This window comes from Achroia grisella, unplaced genomic scaffold (assembly GCF_030625045.1).
Source record: "Achroia grisella isolate CSIRO2021 unplaced genomic scaffold, CSIRO_AGI_Agris_v1 utg2671, whole genome shotgun sequence".
Classification (NCBI taxonomy): Eukaryota; Metazoa; Arthropoda; class Insecta; order Lepidoptera; family Pyralidae; genus Achroia; species Achroia grisella.
Genome location: NW_026712758.1, coordinates 207,708 through 233,586, shown reverse-complemented (window position 1 = coordinate 233,586; position 25,879 = coordinate 207,708). Strand labels below are relative to the sequence as shown.

The window sequence follows — 25,879 nt, the reverse complement described above, 5'->3', positions numbered from 1 at the left end:
TCGTGCTATCGGTCGTCTGTAAATACTTATAATTTAGAAGATGCTGCTGTATATCTTGATTTGAACTTTGGAACAGTTTTAGCTGAAAAACCAAAATACTTTTTTTGCAGGAGGGCCCGTTTATAGGTTTGAAATTGTACTAGCTAGGTTGTATCGAATATAATTTATAAATAAACCTAAATAATAGGTTCGTAGTCAATCATACGTCACAGGAGAATATAATTATGCTATTACAGTTATTTTGATATATATATAAGAATTATAATTATTTGAATAAGAATGATTAAAAAGCGTCTGTATACTCTAAACTATGTAACTAGCGGCGACTTGCAATTTACTGGTATTTAATTGTTATTAACTGATCACTGCAAATCTAATTTACTAATCTACGTTATACATATATCTTGATACGGTATATATCATATATATATTTACAGTTAGGTTATTATAGATAGTAACATTAGTTTTTATTAAGTACCTAGTTTTTATCGTTATATTTCTTGATAAGATTAATTATATTGCTAATGATATAAAATATTCTTCTTACTGTTTTTATACGTATCTTCTTACAGTTCAAGAACTATTACAAGTATTAAACTGATGAAATAATAGAGCGCGCATCATTAACACGTTTACGGTAATTCACAAAATTCTCGTGTATTCTTGGAATTCAATTGTTTCCCATGTAACACACGACCATGCTTGATATGCTAAAGTGTGGATATCTTCGTTGACTTCGATTTTTTATACGGTTTTTTTATTAACAATATAAAAGCTCTTTAGAAAAAAGGTAACCTAATTTACGATTTATGTTATTCTTATGCCAAAATATCTATATTAATTTAGGTGCACCAATCTCTGCGTGATGCGTGCATAAACAAACATTCAATACCAAACCACCTTCTGTTTTATGTTAATATCTACCAGCGTAGCAAAATCTTTAAAATATCTTTGGAGCCAATTTATATTTCCTAGTTAATTTTAAAAACTTATTTCACTTACAAAAATGTAAAATCAATGAAATCATAAAAGATATTATGTTTATATGTATACGAGATAGAAATGACCCTGGAATGTTTCGACATGCGTGATGTAAATATTATTGAAATCACAAAGAAATATAAAATTATGACACTATATAATTATATAAAAGATCCGGCAATGAAACAAGTATAAATTTAAATTTTATTAACAAGAATATATATTATTAAAATTAATGTTGTGTCCTAGAAAATCCAGTAAATTAGCGAAGTGAAGGTTGAATGATGTTATAGACGTTTTTATAACAAAAAAGTAAGTTATTGGTACAGTGAACATTAAAAATATTATCTAATCTTTATTATGAAATAAGGAGTAGAGCTATGGATAGTAATGGATGAATTTGATTATCTTGAAATTATTAATATACTTCTAAATATGAACATTGTCAAGAATAGCTGTCTATTATATGATGGTTATCTTATACAAATTTATAAACATTAGTGTGTCTTATACAAATGTAACTCTCGTATTACTTGAAAAGATTTGCATGCTTCAATCATAGAAAAAGCATTTACTTTTTATGTGGTTCAATGGACTGAGTACACAAACATCGATATCGTGGTGTTTCCAAACTCGGCCCAGTCACGGTTTGCAAATACAGTAACGGTACTTACATACGTCGTTGTGAACTCGTAAGGTCGACAAAGCAGCCGCCTAGCAAGTTGGATGACTGAGGAAGGATCGTACAATTCTTTCGAATACCAGGTAGATTGCTTGCCGGACGTGTGGGACAGTGTGACCTCTGTGGCATTGTTCTGCATGTTAAGTAAGGTTTTGTCTCTTGTGAATACATGTATTTAAATACCTATTTCCATCCACAACATATTTCTAACTCATGATTATAGACGAAGCTACCACGTTTAAAAATGACTACTTTTTATATATACCTTAACATTTATTGAAACAGAAGAGATTGTAGTTGAACCTACTTTTTTTAGGTTTAGTTCATCAGTTGGCTATCGTGGTGAATATTCTGCTTCCAGACATCTTTTGTCGACATTATAGTTCATAGGCGGGAGCAAATATAAACTGAAACGCCTAACTAGGTGAGCGTGAAGATAATAGGTGTATTTAGATATATATATTAGGTAAATATTAGCAGTTCTCAAATTGCACTTTTTTTTGTACTTTAATCATTACGCAGTACATAATGAGTATCGGTCATTCACATCGACATAGCAATTTAAACTTAAAACAGATTTGCAAAAGTTTGATAAATCAGAAGTGAAATTTGGATTCTAGCGACTCTTTGCAAATAGTAGCTGGAAATGAAATACAAATAGGTAAAATATGCAAATTTTATAAATTGCGTGAGACTGTTGTGATGAGAGAACTAGTTGTGGAAAAGAACAGTTTCGTTCGGAAACAACGAAGTGTTCCTTTTGATATAGATTCTGGTAAAAAAAAACAGAATCTATATTAAAAGGAACATTATTATTATAATATTTCCAGATAATATATGTAACATATAACATTAAGGGACAGATGAGAGTAGGTACGGAGAAACGACGTACTTAGAAAGCTCCGTAAGATTACATTATAAATAAATAAATTATCCCTATGTGGTGTTCCGGTGAAATTACGTCGTAAATTTCACAATAAACTAATAACTTTGATTTACAAAGTTCGTCAGGGAGTTTTGGTAATTTCGCCATGATGAGTTAAATGGCTTTATTTCAGCTTTGTACTTATATCGTTCAATGGTGGAGCACCACACCATTTCGTCACCGCCTACTTAAAACAATATGTAAGTATATCTTAACCGCTAAAAAATTTATTTTAGATGCTCAAAGTTAAAGTAGTTTATTATATAATGTTACATTTGATACCTATATACTATTTAAATTGATACTGAAGTAGTAAAGATGTAATGTTGTTTATATTTAAATTTTGCTTTTTGGCGCCATCTGTCGACAAGTAGAGTTACTAATACGTTCTTTACTTGCTTTCAGAATTGTATCGTCGTATACGGAAATAAAATAATGAGCACGTCTTCTATTATACACTAGAGTGTGCTGTACGTTTATTTAATCACACCATACAGGTTGTAATCCACATATTTTTTTTCTGTATTTTAATTTTTGCTACTGTGAATACACTATATTATGCACATGCACTAAAAACATTTTACATATACGTACAATAAAACTAGTTACAAACGAATGTTAATATAATATTCACAAAAATTACAAACTAAAATATTTTTTCTCCCTTATGTGACAAACTTACGCGGTTCTCTGAATCAATCGGTTATATACTTTCTGTGGCGGTGCATCGACTGCTATACGCATATAAAAGCTTTTCCAAATCACAATATTTTAAATTGAAGATATTCATGAGAAATATATTTCAAACATATGCTTGACAAATGTGATTTATTAATTTATCAAATATCAATCCAGTTTATTTTAAGTCCTAGGTCGCAGTTCATTGACTCTTTATTCGCAGATGCCTACTATATTATAGAACTTGTGTTCTCCCCGCGTAGGTGTTATTGTTCGCTATAATTACTGCAGGGTGAAGAACTTATATTATCTATTTTGACACGTTAAACACAATTTGTCCATGACACCCACTCAAGTTGCATAAATGGATTATTGTTGTGGTGTGTTCTATAGGAATTATTTAAATAAACACTTACGTAACGAATACAGTATATAGATATGTAAATAAATTTTAGTAAAAAGAAGAGAGTCGTTGGAATGTTTGTAGGGGCACTTCGTCATAGCTGTCTGTTTGACCATATATTTAATATATTTAAATAAATATTGGTTTAGCAATTTTAGTCCTCATCAAATGACACAAACACAATTGGACACTCTATCCTATCAAATAATTATTTAATTATTTTTACACTTGTATAAATGTAATTTAATGCATAAATTAAACCTGGTTAAAAGGTAGTACACGAAAATAAAATAACTCGGCCGGCATGGGATAAATGTCGTAAATTCTAACGTATTATTGAAAATGAATATTTTATTACTTTTATTTTAAGTAGTATAATTAAAATATGTGGGTCCTGGCTTTTGTTAGTATCTATTATTACACGGCTTTTGTTATTAATTATAACAAAAGCCGTGTAATATTATAAATTGTATAATGCAAATAAACTATCTTTACTAATATTAGTATGAATTAAAGTTTCTGAGTTTAGAAATTTGGGGTAATCTCATGTACGATGCAAATAAAAATATATATATATATAATTATTTTAGTGTTGGAGAGTCCATTATCGAGAAAGGTTAAAATAGATTATATGAAACAACTCTACGACAAATAGGAGCGGAGATGCAATGGAAAATAGTAGAAATGTGGAAAATGTGACGCAATCTTAGTACTTTCAGCTAACACTTTCTAAATAATAACAGAATCCTGATTACTGTTTTACCTTCTTTCCATTATTTGAGGTCGGCATACCTTCCTCCACTGATACCTATCGGCCGTCATATCTCATGTTACTTTAATAAGAATATAATAATAATTATATATATATATATAAGTAATTAAGTTATAACATATTATCATTTGAATAAAATACCGTGTACCTGTCCGTCCGTCTTTATCTGGCAAATTAGTTCTTAAAATTACGCTACATTCACATATTAGTGAACTATTTTTAATGACTACAAATAATAGTCTGGTACTAATTTATTTTATTACTCGGTACCTTTATACATACCAATCAACTTCAGTACCGTTTGACTCCATAACGAGTTTTTAATTTTATACGACATAGATAACTGTATGACATGCGTATATAATTGGATAATTAATTGCATCGTTAAATCTCTGTTATTGTCTCAATCAAAATTATTCTTGATTGTCTGTAAAAAATATTTGGATTCGGGATAAACTTTCAGTACTTCTCAATATTTAAATTAATTTATAAAAGCACTAGCTGTACCCGCGACTTCGTCCGCGTAAATAATGAAAAAATATGTAACTCAACGCAATATAAGTCAAATAAAAAAAGTTTCATCGTTTTAGCTTCAAAAATGACGATACAAAAATTCCATAAAATTCAATCAACAGCTTAAAAAATAAGTTTCAAGCATCTAACTTTGACACTTCTATACAATCTTTAACCCTTTTTCTTTATTTATATTTAATCAATAGGGTAAGAAATAAATTTCAAACTTCTAGCTTTAAACATGACGATACATCTATATAACCTTGGATCTACCCTTTCAATCCTCTTGCAACCCTTTTTCACATTAAGAACTTTTAATTAATTAATTAAAAAGTCTGTTTCAAATTTCAATTTAAATCGGTTCAGTATTTTTAGCGTGTAAGCGAGACAAACAGACAGACAAAGTTGCTTTCACATTTATAATATAGCAAGGTATTTAATATTAACTCTAAAAAGACAAAGAAAAAAGTTTAATCGTTCTAGCTTCCACAACCACACAAACAACAAATTTCCACAAAAACTTTCATTCTCTATTATATTTTACCCCCTTAAGGGTATTTTTTTTACAAACAATGAATGTCATATTTATTTATATTTAATCAACAGTCACAACAATAAGTTTCTAGCTTCTAGCTTCAAAAATGACGAATTTACATAAAAACTTGCATCCCCTATTTTATTTTACCCCCTTAAGGGTATTTTTTTTTACAAACATTGAATGTCAGTTTTATTTATATTTAATCAACAGCCTCAAAAATAAGTTTCAAGCTTTTAGCTTCAAAAAAGACGATTCTTCCATACAATCTTTCATCCCCCCTTTTAACCGCTTACAACCCTTTTTTTCGCATTAAAAAGTACCCTATGTTGTCCGTTCTCAGGGTCTAGACTATCTGTATACCAAATTTCATTCAAATCGGTTCAGTAGTTTTGGCGTGAAAGCGAGACAGACAGACAGACAGAGTTACTTTCGCATTTCTAATATTACTAAGGATAATGCAACTGGTCCTTCAACAAATATCATATAAATATATATAAAAATAAAATAAAAGAAATGCTAATAAAAGATAATAATAATAACAGTAATGAAGTCATCAAATAATAATTATGTCGATAAAGAAGATTTTGTTAATTAAATCGCACTTCATTATTTACATAGTTTCTATCTAGGTAAGTCTATGAGTATGTAAATATCTGCTATTATAATAAAATGGCATTTACAGTTTCTAAGACATGTTTATTCTAGGTACTTTTCTATCGATTCATGTATATGTTTGATTAACTTAGGGAGCACGCAGAGAATGTAAACAGTCCACAATATTTACCTATTCAGCTCATCAATATTTACTGATCGACAGAGCCCATCTGCTTTGGTTGGATAAGTTAACAAATAATATCTTCCCGTGTGAAAAGTAGTAAGCATTCAGAATGGATACATAGATAATATAAGAAAAAGTAAAAAAAATATCTAGGTAAGTTACTGAATTTGTAAATTCAAGTTAGAATAATCAGATTCTAACTTGTATTTTTTATTACCGCCGTTTATCAGTAATGCATGGGTTAATCTAGAATATGGCCGATGCATACTAAGGAGGGTACCTATAGCATTTTAGTCTAGAGATTACTATGCGGCTGCACAGTAATGTAAGTATATATAGGCGAAGGTATTATCACGCTTACTTAGTTAGCTTTCTTATTGTTTCTCTAATTTAGTCATATAAAAATAAACTATTGCTAACTCAGATTAATTTCAGTCTTGATGGTACTCTTATTTGGCATTCATTCATTCATAATTTAAGAGCTACGCTCTTGTCGGTGGAGTTCTTGCCACTTTCCGTGTTCATCCATACTGCTGTTTAATTCTTGATACGACACGACTCCCATTTTGTCCTTAATTTGTTTGATGTAGCTGTGCCAAAAAAAAAAATTAAATAAGTGCAATACATATTAAGTTTTTTAGATTTGAGATCTATTATGATCTAATGACTAAGTACCTAATAAATTATGCTACTGAGATATGTTTTTACTTTCGTTTACTCAAGTTTGCTGAAGACGTTTACTTATACAAGTCGCATATAAGAACTTTACAATAATAATTACATTGCGCTATTAAAGGCTGCATTCGAATTTAAATGTACGCAATAGCAATTGTATAGTAATTACATCTACTGTAAGGTCTAAATTGAATAAACATAAGTGTAACAGACTGTAATAACGTGTCAGTAATCGTTACAGATCGTAATTGTCTGTAAGATGTTGTGACTTTCAATTAAACTTCATTAGGTACCTAATATAGTATAATTTACTTGCGTAATTCAAATTGAAGTTGCTTGTAATAATATTATTACTTCTTATTAAATTAGCAATAAAATTGTACTTTCGCGGTTATTGGCTATTGGTTATCAAAATTACATGGCATTTTATTGGTAATCTTTACATTTAAATGCGCTTTTATTAATTTAGGTTAAAATAATAACATTAATTATTATTTTTAACAAAAAGTCCTTCTCACATAAGGGACTTTTAGCTAAAAATCAATATTATATAAACATAGAGAAAGCACTTGTTTTCAAACCTTTATATTTTTGACTATTCATTAAAACGATGTTATTTATAATCCTCAACCTGCTCTATTAAAGAGTTTAGATGTGGAATTTGGCTTTATGTATATATTTATTACTTTCTTATTAAAATAAAATCTCGTACAATTCAGTAACCAGAACGCTAAAACTAAATAATTTAATTCTTATTTAAAACAAGTTACCTACCTATTTTTATTTGTAACGTTTGACAATAGCTGCTATTATTGCTTCAATCGCTCCCTACAGAAATGCAATAAAGAACACAAAGAGTAACATGTATGAAAATAATAATAGCAGCGACGATGTGATGCTCCCTAGTCGAAGTGTATCTAGGAGCAGAAACTGGTTTCAATTACGAAGTGTCGACAGACAACTGTGTGTTTAACGTGGGTTATTGCCTTTTCGAGATTTAATCCAACAGGACACCTTTTGTTCTTTAAAATCGGGGTGCTCATGAATAACGAAGTAGGCTTTGTGATTTGAGTTTTGGTGTAGAGCGGTAACGGTCCTTATGGACGGCGGTAATGGTGATATGGCGGCCAGCTGTGAACAGATGAGTCTCGAGTCTACATATCGTTTGGTATGGCAAGCAGTCTCCCTCCGCGCAGTCGCAGCGAACACCAGTCCGTTTGAGCGCGACCCGGCACGCGCACCTATACGTTGTGCGTGTAATCGAATCGAGTAAGCGAAACATTCGAATGTAACTGACAATTTGATAACTTAAATATAACAGTGACAGCATAGTGTTGTGTGTTAGTGTACAGTCTGAAGGTGGCGATTTATTTATATAGAGTGTTCTATGCGGTTAGCGTCCGTTAATCGATAAATTCACGTATAGTAATTTTTCTTAATCGATATATGGCACTTAATTGAAGGTCCGCACGTGAAGGGAATGCTCTCTGGAATAATTTATGCCTTATAAAAATATACAAAAAATATTGCATTTGAAATAAGTGGACAATTCATAAATACAAAAAGTCTATCTGAAATAAAACGAATATCATGATTTTATATTAAGGTTAACTTACTTCTCCGTATGTACAGGTTAGTTAATATAGTATGTGTGCGTATGTATAGTATGTACGTGTGTCATCATGCAATCCGGAAAGTGTTTCAATAGTTTCAGCCAAGAATTAGTGACTACTATGCTACAGCTGGTCATATTACATATTGATATAAAATGAATTGAAAGACTATAATATATATTTTTAAGAAAGGCTATGCTAATGCCCGCTACAAATATATTAGAAGAGTAACAAAAGAAGTACAATATAGTCCCTTAGCATTTTATTCAAATGTCGTGTTCAAAAATTGTATTATATATTTAACATAGTTCGGACAAAATTTAGTTATAAATAGACTACTATGATAATTAACTTGAGATAGAACTCTTCGGTATGAAAGAGTTTCATACACGTTATTTTAAATCTAATTTTAAAAACGATCGATAAATTCGGGATCTTCATTATCACCATATGATTATTCAAGATCATATTTACCGACATTCTAAAAAAATATTATCGTAAATTACTATATCTATATTGAAGTTGGCTCTCTCAAGCTTACGATGAACAAGCTTCTATGACGCTTACTCTGCCTATGTAGCTAGCGTATGGTAAGTAGCGGTGAGATTTGAAATCGAGGATTATAAACCAGGTTTATTGTTGTCCGCTAATCTCCTAGCAACCGTGATCGATATTTTATATTTCTCTACTCTCATATTGCAGCTTATTAACGTTGGCGAGGGATGCAGTATATTTATTACAGTTTATAAATACCGGCTGGTTAGGTAGTAATACTATCCTTATTTATTGACTCTAATAAAAATAAGTAATATTAGAATTATAAATATAATAATAATTTCTACTTATTTCGTTTATACTTATAGATTACATTTTTAGATTACATTATTAATATACATTATACTTATAGACAAAAAATGGTTAAATTTTTTATCTTTAAGTATAATGGTAAATAAAATGGTTAAATATGAAACCAATTTATATGTTAGTAGTTCAGGGATCATATATTTCTAATTAAATTTTAATCCATAAATGCAATACTTAATACTATTTAATTGCATGCAAGGCACCTTCTTTTAATATCATTAGGATATGGGTACCTATAAACCTGTTGAGGAATGAAAATGAAAACTAAATGAATGAAAATTAACTAAACACTAAAGATTAGAATTTAAATTAAATTTTAATGTATTTATAGTTAGTTCTTTTTTATATGCGGGTAACGTGGAAATGTAATAAGTTCAGCTTCTAACAAACAATAAACAAAGCAATACTACCTATTGTATCAGATTACGCTATTAAATTACTAGCAGGTGGCTTTTCTATGATGTATGATACATACTTTATACAACCATATATAATTTAAAAATAAAATTAATAGCGTATTTTCTCATACGACTTAAAATAACAAAGCTAACACTATGGAAATAAAACTAATAAGGTCAATACAATTTCATATTTTGTTACTACGAGGGCTAATAAGTGAATTGGAATATATATATATTTTGTTATGTTCTGTATGTCTATTTTTGTATACATTTGTTGGGATCCTATCGTCTTTGTGTATTCAGTGTGGTTATTTTGTCTACTTTTGTTTACGTTTTAACTATAACAGGATATAGCCTCTACTTCTGAACCATGCCTTTCAGTTACCATATTATATTTTTTCTCACGTTGGTTAACATGTTGTCCGTTGTGTTAGACTATTAAATAGATTCTGAAATTTAGTAAATTTCAATGTTCCGTAGATATCCGCTTGTTTGCAATTCTAGTAGTGTAAATTTCTATTCTAGTATTGGTTTATTTATTTTTGATTGGAATATTAAATTGGTTTCTTATTTATTATATTGATCTATTATTTTACTTCAAGGGAAATACATATGTACTGAATTTGACACAGATAAAGCAGATCGTTTATAATTACGGCATAGCTGTACATACGTTATATTAGGAATTATTAATAGATTATCTACATGAAATTATGTTTTCCGTGCACGGTGATTTATTTATTCAATAACACATACTTTCATATTAAATCTGTGCACACAGTACTACATCCACAAATGGTATAGTTATTTTCGTTCGTTGACCGTTCTTTTGTGTTGTTTTTGTCGCTGGCAGTATCGAAACGATTATGTTGGAATTGTAGCACGTGCCGTAAACCTCTGCATGAAGTACTGTGCTTTAGCTCGGCATAGAGTACCTGTATATATTATTTTAAAATAGCACTCGAAGATTAAACGTACGTATATAAATATGTCAGATAATGACATATTTGTATATTGCATGGCATTAATCCATTGGTGTTATAATCATAATATAAAGTCGCACTAACAAAAATAGAGTCCGTTTTAAAAATAAAAAGGACTTGTATATTTACATATATATATTCTTAAAGCTATAAGATGAGGGTATAATTTGTTTTGGGAAACTTTAATCTTATAAGGGATTGAATAAGAACTAAAATAAATTTGGTTAAATTATTTATTTTGCTAAATTCAACAGCTTGCAGTAGCAGGAAATTTACGGTATATTGAAATTGATATCTTACGTTATCAATTTAGGCATAATCATTTACATGTAAAATGATAAGCTAAAGGCTAAGTGGCATGACACATATGTACTACCTAAAGGTTAAAGTTTTCTGTAGAATAGTAAACCTGCCTCGTCTATCTGTATGCGCAAGCCGAGACTTCTCATTACTGGCAAACCCTCCATAGGTCAGCCCTAGACTTCTTTTTAAAAAGAAGTTACTTCACTATTATTATATTACATATGTTATTTAAATATTTACTAAAAGTAATATTATATACCTATATGTATATATACTGTACCTACAGTATTCAGACGGTCACGATCCGGCATTTGTTATTATCAAACCGCTATAACAATTTCAAAGTACTTACAAAATAATTGCGTTTTCTAAGCACGACTAGAAGCCATTGACCTTTCATTCACTAATGTCTACCTGAAAGGAAAAATCTCTACTATATGGCACAGCGTAGTCACAGTGAGTGCACAGTGCACTCAATGTAGTATGTGTCGTGGTCAAATGTTATATAAATAAATATAAAAATATACACGATTTTAAAACATCTTGTTAAAAAGATTGGGTGGTGATATAAATAAATAAACACAGGCCTATTTCGTAATTAATTTAAATTTCATACGAGAATTGATAAATCTTTACAGTTACTTGCGACTTCGTTCGCGAGGAAAGAACCTTTTTTAAAATTAAAATAATTATAATAATAATTATAATAATACCTGCGAGTGAAAATTGCGCCAAAATCATTTCAGAGATTTGCAAGAACAAAGGATATATACATATAAAAAATAAAATATTTTTTGATGTACATGTGATGATATACCGCATTTCCTTTCATATAATTTAGTGAAAAGCTGTTACTTTGTATATAAAATTACTATATATATAAATGTCACTATACTGGGTTTGTGATGTATATGCATGCGTGAGTCAGTGCGTTTTGAAATGGCTATAAATGTGTATTATTGAATTTCATTATTTTATAGAACTGTAAAGCCGTAGTACTTAGAATTTTATATAAACTTCAGATTATACAAAGTCACAAACTAAGTTTTAATACTTATTTATAATTTATCTACGATTTGAAACATTGTTACTTTGAACTACAATAATATGTATATCTCAATCATTTGGCAGTTTGATATACATATTAAATTGAAGGTTAAGTCATTTTACACTCAATTATTAATTAATCAATTCAGGGATATCATAGCAAAATCAGAGGTCACCAACTTTATAATTCGGACGTATATAACGGCTTCTGAGTTGGTACCGTAACGTTGAACCTGTTACCAGTTACCACCGGATATCAACAACCAGTCTTAATCAGCCTAACACCCAGACGTATGAATGAATAGATCTTACATATGGCATCAGCTGTCATCAACCATTGTTACGATTCTTGCAGAAATGATACTACACTATGTCCAAATTTGGATATATGCGTCATGTAGTTAGCAGTAATCCACTATTCTATGTTTTATGTACCGAGGGTAAGTGTACAACTTCTTAATCCTTAGCTGATAAAATTTCGGACACAGGCATTTATCAACATTGATATTACATACAATTTAAAATGCTATACATATTACTACTACTAATACTAATTCACATATTATATTGAAATTGAAAAATTATAACGAATTTTATTTGGATTGATGTAGCTATAAAACAAAATATTAGTCATAATTTATATGAGTAGCTTCCAATTGAAATTCTACAAGTTTCCCATAATACTAGTTAACAAAATTATATCCGAGAGGTAGTTCCTAATTAATATTATGTCTAAACGCGGCCTTAACGCTTATTTGAACAGTTGCGGACGTCGACCGTAGTGAGAATTCTCAGTCACTTCCTCTAGTTTATACAATGAAAGTGTGACATAAGTTTGATACAAGGTAATTATATCTAGTGTGTGACCGGGTGATGATAACAGCAGTTTGTTTTTGTATGGAACAGCAGTGATGGTGAAGATCCGCGATGCCGGACTGGCGCTACAACGTGTTATCGACGAGTGAAGCTTATTTAAACACTGAAGGACTACCAGGGGATCCTCTCGTAGCTAGCTATCCAAGACGTGCTGACCGTACTCGGCCACCACATACATGTCCTTATACGACTATATTTCTTGGATCTCGTCACCGTACTCCTTTTAGACTACCAACTCTTCAAAGTGATGGAGATCCATACGCAGATGTATATTCTGTCGACCGTTCATCAAACTTAACAGATACGTCTAGTTTTGCTCATTATGAGGACTGCCGTCCAAATGTAGATGAATTCATGCCAGACGATGACGAAAACAAAATATCTGAAAATTTGGCATTACAAATTAAAAAGGTGCCATATACTTCTAGTGTATTTTATGTCTCCACAAAATCCGATATCATAGAAAAGGACGTTGTACCAACCGATGATCTATATGTTGCCGAAGGATCAGATTCAGACGCATTATCATCGTGTACATGTGATAGTTTTGAACGTTGTGAGTTTGACTGCAGAGATTTTGAACCGTTCTCTGATACTTGTTGCTGTGATCCGCACAGTGATGGCGTTTGTAGTCGAAGTCCAAAAGAGGTTGATTCTCCAGAACACTTTGATGACAGAGGGGTGGAAGACGACGGCGTATCGGCGCGAAGTGACATGGAAGGATTAGATTTGACTCTCTTCGAGCCGGCCCAAATAGATTGTAGGGAAAAAGAGAATGTTGGGCATAACGTGCTATCAATCTCGTCGGCTCTATGTGGAATATTATATGCACTACCAGATACCTGTGGTAAGTAATATTTTTATTAATTATAGTATGTTTAAATAATTTACATGCATCACATAAACAGTTTTTATACCTCAATTATATTTATTATCTCGAAGTAGCCTACTTATAATATTATACCGTGTGGTTTGCGTCTCTTGTACTTGTATCCGATACAAGCAACGGTTTGCTGTAAATTGCTATCGTATCAATCAGTAACAGTGAGTGTTATAGGGTAATTGTAACTTAGTTATTGAAAAGGCTAATGTGAATAGGGAAGAGTACAGGTAATGGAGGTAACGAGATCTAACCTGCTCAAAATGATAAAATAGATCGAGTTCCTTCCGATTGACTTCTCAAGAGTCTCCGAAGTCATTCAAATGCGCTATTGAGGCCTTTGCGTCATATGAGGACGAGTTAAATCTAAAACGTATATTGTAATACATACCAAAATATCCTATTTATACATGATATTGTCCAGTAATAGACCTGAGGTGAAAATACATACATAATAAATAGTACATATATAAAAGTTAGTAGAGAGTATAGGTGGATAGATGTCGTAAATATTTATGTTTGTACAAATTAATAATTAATATAAATGCCCTTGATCTTGTTATTGCCACAGACTGTTTGAAAATTAATTGGCCTACATATCGAAATATATCACATTCACTGCTATATAACTTGTTGTTGACAAAGTTCTATATGATTTATTGCAGATTTTATTTCAAGGAGATCTTAACAAATTATGTATCAGGTAATATTATTATAAAAAGTTAAACATATTTTTTAGCTTTATTTTTATTAGATTTTCCTCTAGTCTAGTATAGGTGTACAATTTCACAATTTTAGTAAATGAAAATGTTCCTCTAGTACATATTACACGGTATACTTTATTTAGAAATTAGACATTATACATTGCCTCAGTTACAGATTTCATTTAGATATAAATATAATAAGACTGATATAATTTACGATAACAATTGACGAATTTACTACGTTGTAGTCGTACAGTAAAACTTAATAATAATATACTTAATTGTTACAAAGCGAATATTTTATGATTTCGTCATTACTTGATCTCTGAAAGTTGTATACAGAGCTTTTATTAGTATGGTGCTGCTACAAATTGTATACCGTTAGCGTACTACGTACTAATTACTGGGAAAGATAGCGAGCGATTGTTAGCAAGTACGTATGCAAATCTCGAACATACTGGCTGGAATAATGGAACTTAACAGACAGACGAATAATAAATGAATCCTTATATCTGTTTCTGGTTTAACTCATGGCAATACTATACTATAACGGTTTATTGCCATCAATATACAGTCCGAGAACTAATATTAGACGTGTAAATACTAGAGTGACATCGAATTATTTCCGTGTGAACAAAAATTTACCATTGTTCCTAACAAATGTTTTATTTTATCAACATAATATAAGTTAAGTAAATATGAATTTTGTATTGTATTATATTTAATCTTGACTAGTACGTAATTACGTATGTTTATAAATGGTAGACAACTGTAAATAATCTTTATACTTTTTGTAATATATAATGCACACATACTATATATAAAACTACAAGTATTAACGTAATTATTAATAGTTTTTTTTACTTTTCAGCCTTTTTTATTATATATATTATCAATATTGTGCTATTAGTAAATGAGTAATTGCTGATTCAGATGGCTGAATGCGCCGTTCACTAAGTTTCTTTAGATAATGTTATTAAAAATTATTCAACACGTTCACTGTAAGAGCCATATGCTGTAATGTTTTTATAATCTTCAAGGCCATCAGTAGTATCTACTACAATAAATTTGTAGGTATACACTAGAGAGTAGCTGCTTATATGGTAGATCCTTTTCATACTTGTGTTAAAAACAAATGGTAATATCGTGACAAAGTTCACAACACACATTGCATACCTACGTGCTTTTTGTACAATGCAAGTAAAAAGAGGATTATGAGAAACCACCATACGAATATGTTTCATTTATTTCATGTGAAAGTTACAAGAATTGCAGATAGGCGTAAAACGTGAAATTTATGGTGTTTTGTTGTGGTTCGATTCTGAGTATTACAATTTTTTATATTTTTTATGAATGTTTGGTAAAATGTATTTCATGTTTTCATGCACGCATTTTTAGTTAAAGGAATTATATAGAAATTTATGTTTAAATTAGTCTTGAACATATACTGATCGCTTAATACTGATATACTATATAGTATCGGCAGTTTTTCTATAATGTTTGCATAGGGACAAAAGAAATATCAAGTCAAAAACAGTTCATTTTGTGAACGTGTTTTAAAAGTAAACATGGTGGTTGACTACAAGGGAGCTAATAATATGCAGTTTGATGATTTACGTGTTGTGGATGCGAAATATGTTCGCTTAAAAGAGTTCTTTGACTTCACTCACGTCAGTTTTTTTCTCCACTATCATACATATATATATGAAATTTTAAAGTTAAATAGTACTATTTTACATTCAGTCAGAGTTACAAATCATAGACCAATTAAACTATCAGCATATTAATAGTAAGATATATATTTGTTAAAATGTTAATATTTACAGGCGAATGTCTGTTTCAGTTTTTTCCACTTTTGCTTTTTCTTCCTTCCATAATAATATGCAGTTTAACCTCGATTATAGTCTGTTAGCTTGCTATTTCACAGGAAACACGCAATTGGCATAGGAATGCCTCCGATTTCACATAACATTCTAGTTTTTGATATATTATGTTCCTACAGCATTTACACAGCAGATATAAGTGTCTCAGGGAAATGAACATGTCATGGCTTTCATACAGTCTCTTGAAATAACAGAAAATCATGGTTAATGACTTACATTTATAATATGAAAGTATGTATAATCAAGCGTACGACCCACCATGAGTATGACAGTGAAGTCTATCATTTAATATTTAAAGCATTATGTTATGTTACTTTACTATTTGAAGTAACTCGTAATTTATAAATTAATTTATGTAAAGATGTTTGGATATTTGATGTTTAATCTTTAACTGGAGAACTGTTACTTATGTCAATTATTGGTGTAATTAGTTGATCTACTCTATGATTATCCAGGCCTCGCGGGAAGTTACTTGTATGTATCGAAACCAATTTCTACTCGATATTTATTTCAAGTTGTGTAACTCTAGTGTAGTTTAACTTGGTTCGGTTCATGTTTCATGGAAACTGTTTTATATGCACATGAATTGCCTATTCCTAATATTGGTCAATATGTAAATTGATAAGCTGAATGAAGAAATCCTTAGTATTATAAAATATATTTTTGTGCAACATAAAAACGTGTAGTCAATGGTTACTTGTTCGATAACATGGTATCCACTTACTCCCGAATCCAGCTTTAGTTTTAACCCTGTTTAGCCTGCATAGTCTTTTATTACTACTTATTTCGTGAATATGTTATATAAAAACATGGACTGTCATCGCTAGGAAATCAGCTCTCCATTTGAATGTGGAGTTGAGTAAACACATACTTATTGGTTGTCCTCAAAATATCTTCACGATTATCTAAAACTAGGTATTGCTTAAAATAAACAAAAAGTAAAAAATATTATGTAAATATTGTAGGGGATGTAATTTAGAAAATACATATGCATTTAAACACCTTCTATTAAACACAGTATTTGAGAATAGTAGTACTAGTATAGACTGTAGTGAGTCAAAACTAACTTTCTATGAAACTATGATCTTAATCCGAAGACAGCAATTATAATATAGTTTAAAAATTCAATAATGTTATTTAAGTTAATGATATTATGTCAATCGTAACTTACTGTTACATCTACAATTTCACGTAATGGCCGGCAATTTGTGTGAGAACACGCAGACAATACGGGCACAGAATTGAGTTTACGGTATCTAATTATATTATAAACTTGGGTGGTTACAATATGGTCTTATATTATTGAAGGTATATTAAATGAATAACGTATTACACTCAGTCCAATGTATTTAACCGGTTTTAAGCACTTGGTAGATCGACTTGTATCCGGATATACAGGGTTGACTAGCGATTCTGTTTTATTATTACTTGTTATTATTCGGTAAGTCTGTCCCAATTCAACGATTATTAAATGTACCTGTTGGATTGTTAGTAATGTGGACTAATAACCCTCCATGTGCTTCCACCTGAAAACCATCGTGGTAAATTGCAATTTACCAGGATGGGCTAACTATGACAGCTCATTTTATCATCCTTCAGCGTGAACCGTTATCCCAGGCGGGTGCATCATTCTATTATTTTAAAATAATTAGCTACTCGTCCCGGCATTGCACCCGTGCGATGCGATGCGTACATATATTAATATGTATAAACCTTCCCCTTGAATCTATCTATCTATTAAAAAAACCACTTCAAAATCCGTTACGTAGTTTTAATGATTTAAGTAAGCATACATAGGGACAGACAGCGACAGCGACTTTATTTTATACAATGTTGTAATGATGAAGAAAAACTGCATCTGTGAGATACCAGAATGGATCATTAGTTTTGTTGTAAATTTGGTGTAAAGTACATATATGAGGTTTCAAATAAAACTAGCACGGCTGTCAATCTAGTCACTGTTTTGTTATCGTAAAAAGTGGATAAATAAATCGAGCTACTATATTATCTAAATATTTCTTATTTTTGTCTCGATTCAATTTGTCTTCAAAGTCAGTTAAGAGATAACATTGCAGTTAGTTTGTTAAGATAAGTTTCTGATTGCGTCCAAGGCAAGGGCGTTTGTTTGATTATTGACCAAGTGAACGTTTATTAGTTTTGTCGTCAAGGGCTCGTTAGATATACTGTATACTTTGATAAATATGGTAAATAATAGGGTCTGAATTCGTATATGTAGAACACAACAAAAATTCTAGCAAAATTCTTTAATTTGCAGTATAACAAGTAAAATTGTAATATTACTTATTACTTATACAGTCTAGTTTTCCAATTGTGGATATAAAATATATAAAATCATTTATCAGCAATATAGAAATATTATTATGTACACAATAGAATATAGTAACTTAAATAATATTAAATGTATGATTTTGTTTAAAGAGAGTTAGAACGCGATGGAACCTACAATCGCAATCTGAATAGAGTTATAAAAATTTACAAATTTCTTCCAAAGTGCTTAATAGCACTTTTTTTAAATATAGATATTTATTGTATAAATTCAACAATAGATATCTCAATTTAATCCGTGTGTCGCATGGTTAAATGTGAAGTGCGATTGTGCAATTTGCTGTGTGTTTGTGAATAATTTGACCAATTTTTTATTTTGTTGCAATTGGCCTTCGTCTCTGTTTGTGTAATATGTACATTACTCTTGTGATGGATTATTTATAGACAACGCTCAAATGTTATAAACCTGCTGGAATAATGTTATACCCATAAACACAGTTTCAGAATTTCGCGGTTGCTGTTTTATTGTATTTAGTTGAATTACATTTAAAGATATTCATTTCAGTTCTGTCTATGTGTAGCGGTATATTATAGGTACAAGTAATGTACCTATTATGGGACAAAAATTTTGTAAATTAAAATAACTTTTTTATAAATATTGTAAATAATTTCTTTAAAATAATATTACGTGGCGAACGCTTTGCTGCACATCTAGTATCTATATACGTCTATACGTAAGATAATTATAACGAACTTGAGCCTTTCTACTGCCGTGGGAACACGAAAGGCGTGTCCGGAATGTCATACATAAAATATTATATACGAAGTAAGTTATTTTTTTTTATTGTAATTTCATACAACAAATGACAAACTTAGTAAGAAACTCCGTTCATTTAAAAAATACATACAGAATCTACTCTTGTATTATTGTTAGATAGATATTATTGGAGTTTTGTTATATGTTTCATTATCACAAAACTCCTATAATATCTATCTGAAACACAAACAAATACGTTTATTAAAAAAATAAAAACTGTAAACGCAATAACAACAGTAGTACAGCAACAGATTTATTATTGCTTTCGAATATGAATCTCTTCTATTATATTTGTTACCTTTGTTACTATAAAATAAAAATAAACTAGTTAAGAGCAGTAAAAAAAGAGAAAGACGTAAGAATTATCCTTAGAGCTCTCTTTTTCGTGCTATTTTTTTCAGATGTTGCATTATGATATTCATTGGAAATAATATAAGCAGATTAAATTAAGGATTTATAGGGATTCCGGAATTTGTTCTTTCGCAACGAAAGTATAAATAGGTACTTAGGTAACGTTGCATTAGTTATGTTATTTTAGTTATTACTACCTTTTTAATTAATATTTATTTAATAGTAGGTCAAAGGAAGTAAATAACGCGATGACTGCGAACAGGGATGAATGGAAGCGAAAAACATATTACGCCGACTCCAAATAAATGGGATAAGGAAGAAGCAGATGATGATAGTAGTAGGTCAATATATAGAGATAAATATCACATATTTAATCGAGTCAAAATAAAAACTTGGTCAAAATAATGAACATGGTCGTATTAGGTTGCGTAGTTTTTTTACGTAATGATACTTTACATATAGTCGGCAGTTTGTTTGACCATGCATTCTTGACCCTCGAAATACCTACTTTTCAAATGTCAGCTATCAGCACCTGCTTCGATGCTGCGCACGCGCCTTAGTCACCTGTTCTGCCTGCATTTATCACTTGCCTGGCAAGTCCGCATACTGTAAGTTCACTACACTTAGGCTGCTCACGTCATTATGCGAAATAAAATCTTTTATTGACATGAGATTTTTATGTTTTATGATTAATTAAAAATCTATTATAACTAAAATTAATATGGTCTCTGTCTTGTTAACCATTAATTTATACAGATGTATACCTAGGTATTAGTTTATAACTTACTTCATGATAATTTGACTGACTGAAATCGGGCTAAGATTTCATCCTCATATTGTCATATTTCATGAGTACCGAAATGGCCCAAAATTATTCGACTTATAAGAAGCCTAAAATTAAAATAGCCCTATTTTTATTAATTGTATAGTAATTTCGTGGTACATGTATATACATAATTTCTTTTGTGACTAGTAAGAAAAGGGAAGAAATTAAACCGTATGATAAGCAAAAGCTATTTCAGACTTGTAATAACTTTGCATAAGTATCTATATATACCGTAATTTTATTCGATTTTCTATCTAAAACTAGTCTCAAAGTTCAATTCTCTAAAGGTTGGTATTATGTTACTTTTATATTTTCAAGTAATTTCGAGTAATTACGAAAGCCCGTGGCCCGTGGCGTTAGTTTTAGATAAAAATACTCTAATTAATGATGCTCAATTTATATGTTCTACGAATTAGACACATTGTAAGCAGTTTGTAGTCTTGGGTACACAGATGGTACGGTATGGGTAATCAGCTGAGGTCGTGGGGTTTCCGCTGTAAAATAATAGACGCGTGTTATCCAATACTGCATCTTTATTACGTCAACCATGTATTATGGGAACTGTATTGCATTTGTTGATAATTTACATTGAAGTACGTATTGTGTTGATTTCTGGGTAATAAGAGCAAGTTGAGTATAAGTATGAGTATCTGATATAACTGTACTACGGAACTGTAAATTAATTTAACAAATTTTTCTTTTACAATAAAAAACACAGGACTGTAAACTGTAATTGCAGCAATACGCATGTAAAAACACGATGTTAAAATAAGTTTTTTGTAAATTGTTTCTTCCTGGCTGGAAGAAACTAAACAAGAGAGAAGAAAATAAAACTTAATTAATTCCAACTGTAAATTAATTCCAAAATTTGTGAATGTAGGTCCTAAAAACATTTTTTTGTATATAAGGAATCACGATATAATAAATAGATAAGTCCATTTAATATAGTTTCTTAGTCAACGTCGGCATCAATTAATATAAAGTGTTTAACAACTATATGGCCGCTGCCGCTCATTGTAACGTTTATTAGAGTTTAGCTTGTTATAAAAGCAATGTGTTAAGACCGGTCACGCCTTAATTGTGCTACTAATTTGTGCCACTTTCCCTCAATCGACAGCAGGGTCACTGCGGATGCGTCTGTAGAACCATACGTTACAATAAATAGGATGGGTATAGCAAGAAGAATAATCATTAATTTATTTAGGGCATCAATACTATTATATAAATTAAATAAACTAGTCCATAAATTACTTTATAAACTGACCTGTATGTATCAAGTATTTTTAAAATTCTATAACATAAATATTATATATAGATAAATATGATGTTAGATTAGATGTTACCTCCGATTTCATCGGCTGTCATTTAGATAAAAGATTGCTTATGGCCGTATTCGTGATATAATCTGCTTTCACGTCAAATTTCATTAAGATCAATTTAGTCGTGAAAAGGTAACAAAAAGGCAAATAGACTTAAACAAAGATGAGGTATTGTGTCACAATAATAATTAGATAAAAAGAACTACACTAACAATCAAAGTTCTTTGTGTAGTAAGCTCTAAAGCATTTTAAAGAATATGATACTGTATAAGTTGATCATTTGCATTCAGGGCACGGTGTCGTATATGCTGATGCCTTCTCAGACACGTATGATGTGTCTATAGTTCTACCTACGTATTTAAATGCCAAAAAGCTATATTTTTCTCTTCCATTCATAAGATAGTCACCCACGCACCAATCAGTTTGGCGGGAAGCTTATATTGTTCTTAATGCATAAATAAGTGATTCGGAGAGAACTCTTATACAGTGTTATGAGTTATACTACTTACTAGTTTCTACTCGCGGTTTCGTTCGTATAAACAGGATACATTAACTTGGATAAAAGTAACTTTTGTCTATACTTTTGTATAATGAATATTATGTAGTAGATTAAGCTGTCGAAGTCTTATGAAGTAATAAACTAATAACCTCGTCTTCTAGAAAGCAAGAAATATACAGTCTATCTGACGCAAACATTAAATCCTAAATACTATAGCTTGGCTGTCTTGAGGACAATGTCATTGAAATATAACATTACACATACTATTTATTGGCCGAAACAATTAAGACATTGTTGACTACTTGGTAGAGAAGCACAAAACTGCCATCAATTCATAAAAACAAATTTTATCATTAAAAGCAATTGTTGAAGCAACGATTAGGTTTATAATTGAATTTCAATTAGAGATTTTTTTATGTATGAAATTGGACTGAAATGGCAGTTAATCACCTATTACATGAACAGCGCCATGGATGACCAACTTGTGTCTAATACTCGTAGTACCCACATGTATACATATTTCTTAATACAGCAAACGGAAGATGATATCTCTGTGGTATCTATGTGGGTGTGTGGTGGATGATATACCTAATACGAAACAGAACGACTTAAGACATGCTCGTCTTCATTCACGTGGAATCTAATACAGTTGTGTGTTTTTCTATACCTACTTTAGTTTTTAATGACTAAATGTAGTGTAAAAAGTAATGTTGACGTCATATATGTAAAAATACAAATTGATTAATAATATTCTTGCAACCTATGTGTTTTATAATATAATCTGTATAATTCGGACAATAACACGAGTCCGCATATATAAAAGTCACGGTCTGAAATGTGTAATCATAATAATAATTACAACCGGCATTACATAGGGCGACGCCCTGACGCCCCATGCTACCTATGGACAAGTGACCTTTAAGATTACAATGAAGGGTTTTTTCTTTTGTACCAAAGAATATTAATAATTAAGTACTGTGAGAATCAAATGATCTAATGCCTAATGAAACACATTACTCGCACGATAAACTAGTGACCATTTAATACTGATGAAGTTTTACGAAACATTTTCAGGGACGACGACTAACGATAATATCATCTAAGAAGTAATTTATATTCTTAGTCGTGAGAAACTTTGTTATGAGATGTAATTATTGTCCTTAAAATAATTAAGATTGATTCAAATAGAGGTAATAATCGGTGGTAAAAATTTATAGGTGGTATTCATTTTTGGTTGTAAAACCATTTATATTATAAATATTTCACAGTTAGTCTGAATATAAGCAGATATTTAATAAATTATGGGTAAGAGTGTTATTGCTTAGAATTTTCTTTTTACAAATTCAGCAAATAATTATGAGAATAAGTCTTTTTTGACAAGTGTAATTTGGTAATAGTCATAGTTTTGATCAATTTACTAAAGGCGAAAATTAATTAGTTTGGTTGCGAACTCTGATAGCAAGTGAAAAAAAATCAATCCCGAGGCGGCGAGGATATTCATACTTATTTTGCAATTCTGCTAGCTCATTGGTATGAGAGGTGGACTAACTGCAAAGATGTACCGCCTGCGGCCTCCCACGCGGTGGTATTCGTCTCTTGGTTCTGGTTTCTGAAGTTATTTTAAACATGCTTTCTATTCTATCTACTTACAAATACGTATACGGTTACTTAAAAGCATCTAGAGATATCAAAGAATATAATTAAACCAAATCCAGTCTCGGGTTGCAGTTTATATTATATTTATCTTCTGATGTCTAATTATCTTAACCTTTCATTTAATTCCTTCTGAAGATTGTATTAATGGCATTGTGGCAATATTTTCTTTGTTGCCTTTTATCTTGTTGGAGTAATTAATTATATTAGCAATCTGTGGTGACTGTGACTAACAAGATCCTGATACATAAGACCTAGATTGTTATTGGCTGTATAAGGCAAGCTTTTAGAACTACCTGCTTGATCAATATGACATGACTAATTTAAGTTTACGTTTAGTTTCACCTACTGACTTACTGTATCTAAGATCCACAGGGATGCTCCCTGTGGATCATAGATACCTTTAAAGGAAAAGAGTACAAACAGTCATAGTGATTGAATTAGAAACACGGCATAGAATACATAGCGCTATTAAACAAATTGATAATTGCAAAATACTAACCATAATATTTTGTAATTGTCTATTTGTTCATTTAACATTGATACTTTCCAATATTTATTTAAAAGGTATGATTATAAATATTACTTTTGCGTATGTCTTTAAAGACTATTAGATATGTACATTTTGTATTACAACAACCAATATAATAGTCATGCTAAAACTCCTTAATATTTTCCCTTTAGTCAGTTGATCTTTTGTATAATATTTAAGGCCGGTTGTACCAACCAAGTAAGACTTGCTCAGGAGAGCAGTTATAAACTGTTTTTAGTGCATTAAATCTTATCCTCTAGCGCGATTTAACAAGGTGCCACTTGCATTATCAGTTGACTGCTGATCTCAAAATTGATTTATAGATCCTATCTGTGTGAGGCAATAAAATAAACACGACTCTGTAATTAAAGTGATATAGTCAATTTATCTTGATACAAATGCTTATTGTAACTATTTATCTATATTTAATTACCGTTGAAATAGTTAGTCTTTTACGTAACAAGTAAAGGTCCAAACCAAACTAATCTTCTTAAAAATGTATACGCTTCACTTGTGATATTAAAATTTAGTATTAGTATCATAGCTATGCAATAATTATGGACAGCAATATCAATTAAAAGAATATATTTTATAACTGTCTGAAATACACGCGCATCGGTGCGTGAGGTTAATTCGCACTAATCGGACTTACCGATATTTATGTTCGCCCTTCAGGTATAAAGCCGTGAGTGTTTTTATTTTTATAGAAATGCGGAACAAAGGAACTGAATCAAGGATTATTGGGTTCGTGTAGTAATCAAGTAGTAGAGTACCTTATAATTGTAAAGTACATTTTTGTTATACTTATAAAAATATACTTCATGTGACATAAAAAATACATGTGGCTTAGAAAAATATTTTAACGATGACTTTGCGTGTATGTGTATAATTGTTATATAAGAATTGTATAACACAATAACAATTCGTGACCAAGTTTTGCAATATATGTTATGTTCATATTAATACAATGTACGATACGTAAATTGAAGCATTTTTTTTTCAATGTAGTATTAGATGTGATAAAATTTAACAAAAGCCTAAATCTCGCCATGTGGTATATCCAATGGTGTGGCTACATCTCGATGTAAGCTGTCCGT

The 25,879-nt window shown here is 30.6% G+C and overlaps 1 protein-coding gene across 4 annotated transcripts in view; it reads left to right on the top strand.

Moving 5' to 3' along the window:
• Nucleotides 1-25,879, top strand: part of LOC131842972 (ras GTPase-activating protein raskol) — a 153,005-nt gene that overhangs the window by 13,746 nt on the left and 113,380 nt on the right. For 2 of the 4 annotated variants that reach the window (XM_059191554.1, XM_059191552.1), the window contains exons 1-2: nt 8,156-8,304; nt 12,920-13,879. The exons of 1 other annotated variant lie outside the window; for it this stretch is intronic. In XM_059191554.1, coding sequence (XP_059047537.1) covers nt 13,084-13,879 — 796 coding nt within the window. In that variant the 5' untranslated portion in view covers nt 8,156-8,304; nt 12,920-13,083. Of the gene's footprint in view, nt 1-8,155; nt 8,305-12,919; nt 13,880-25,879 lie in introns of those variants that run through there. One more of the 4 variants, XM_059191553.1, reaches the window with a different exon arrangement.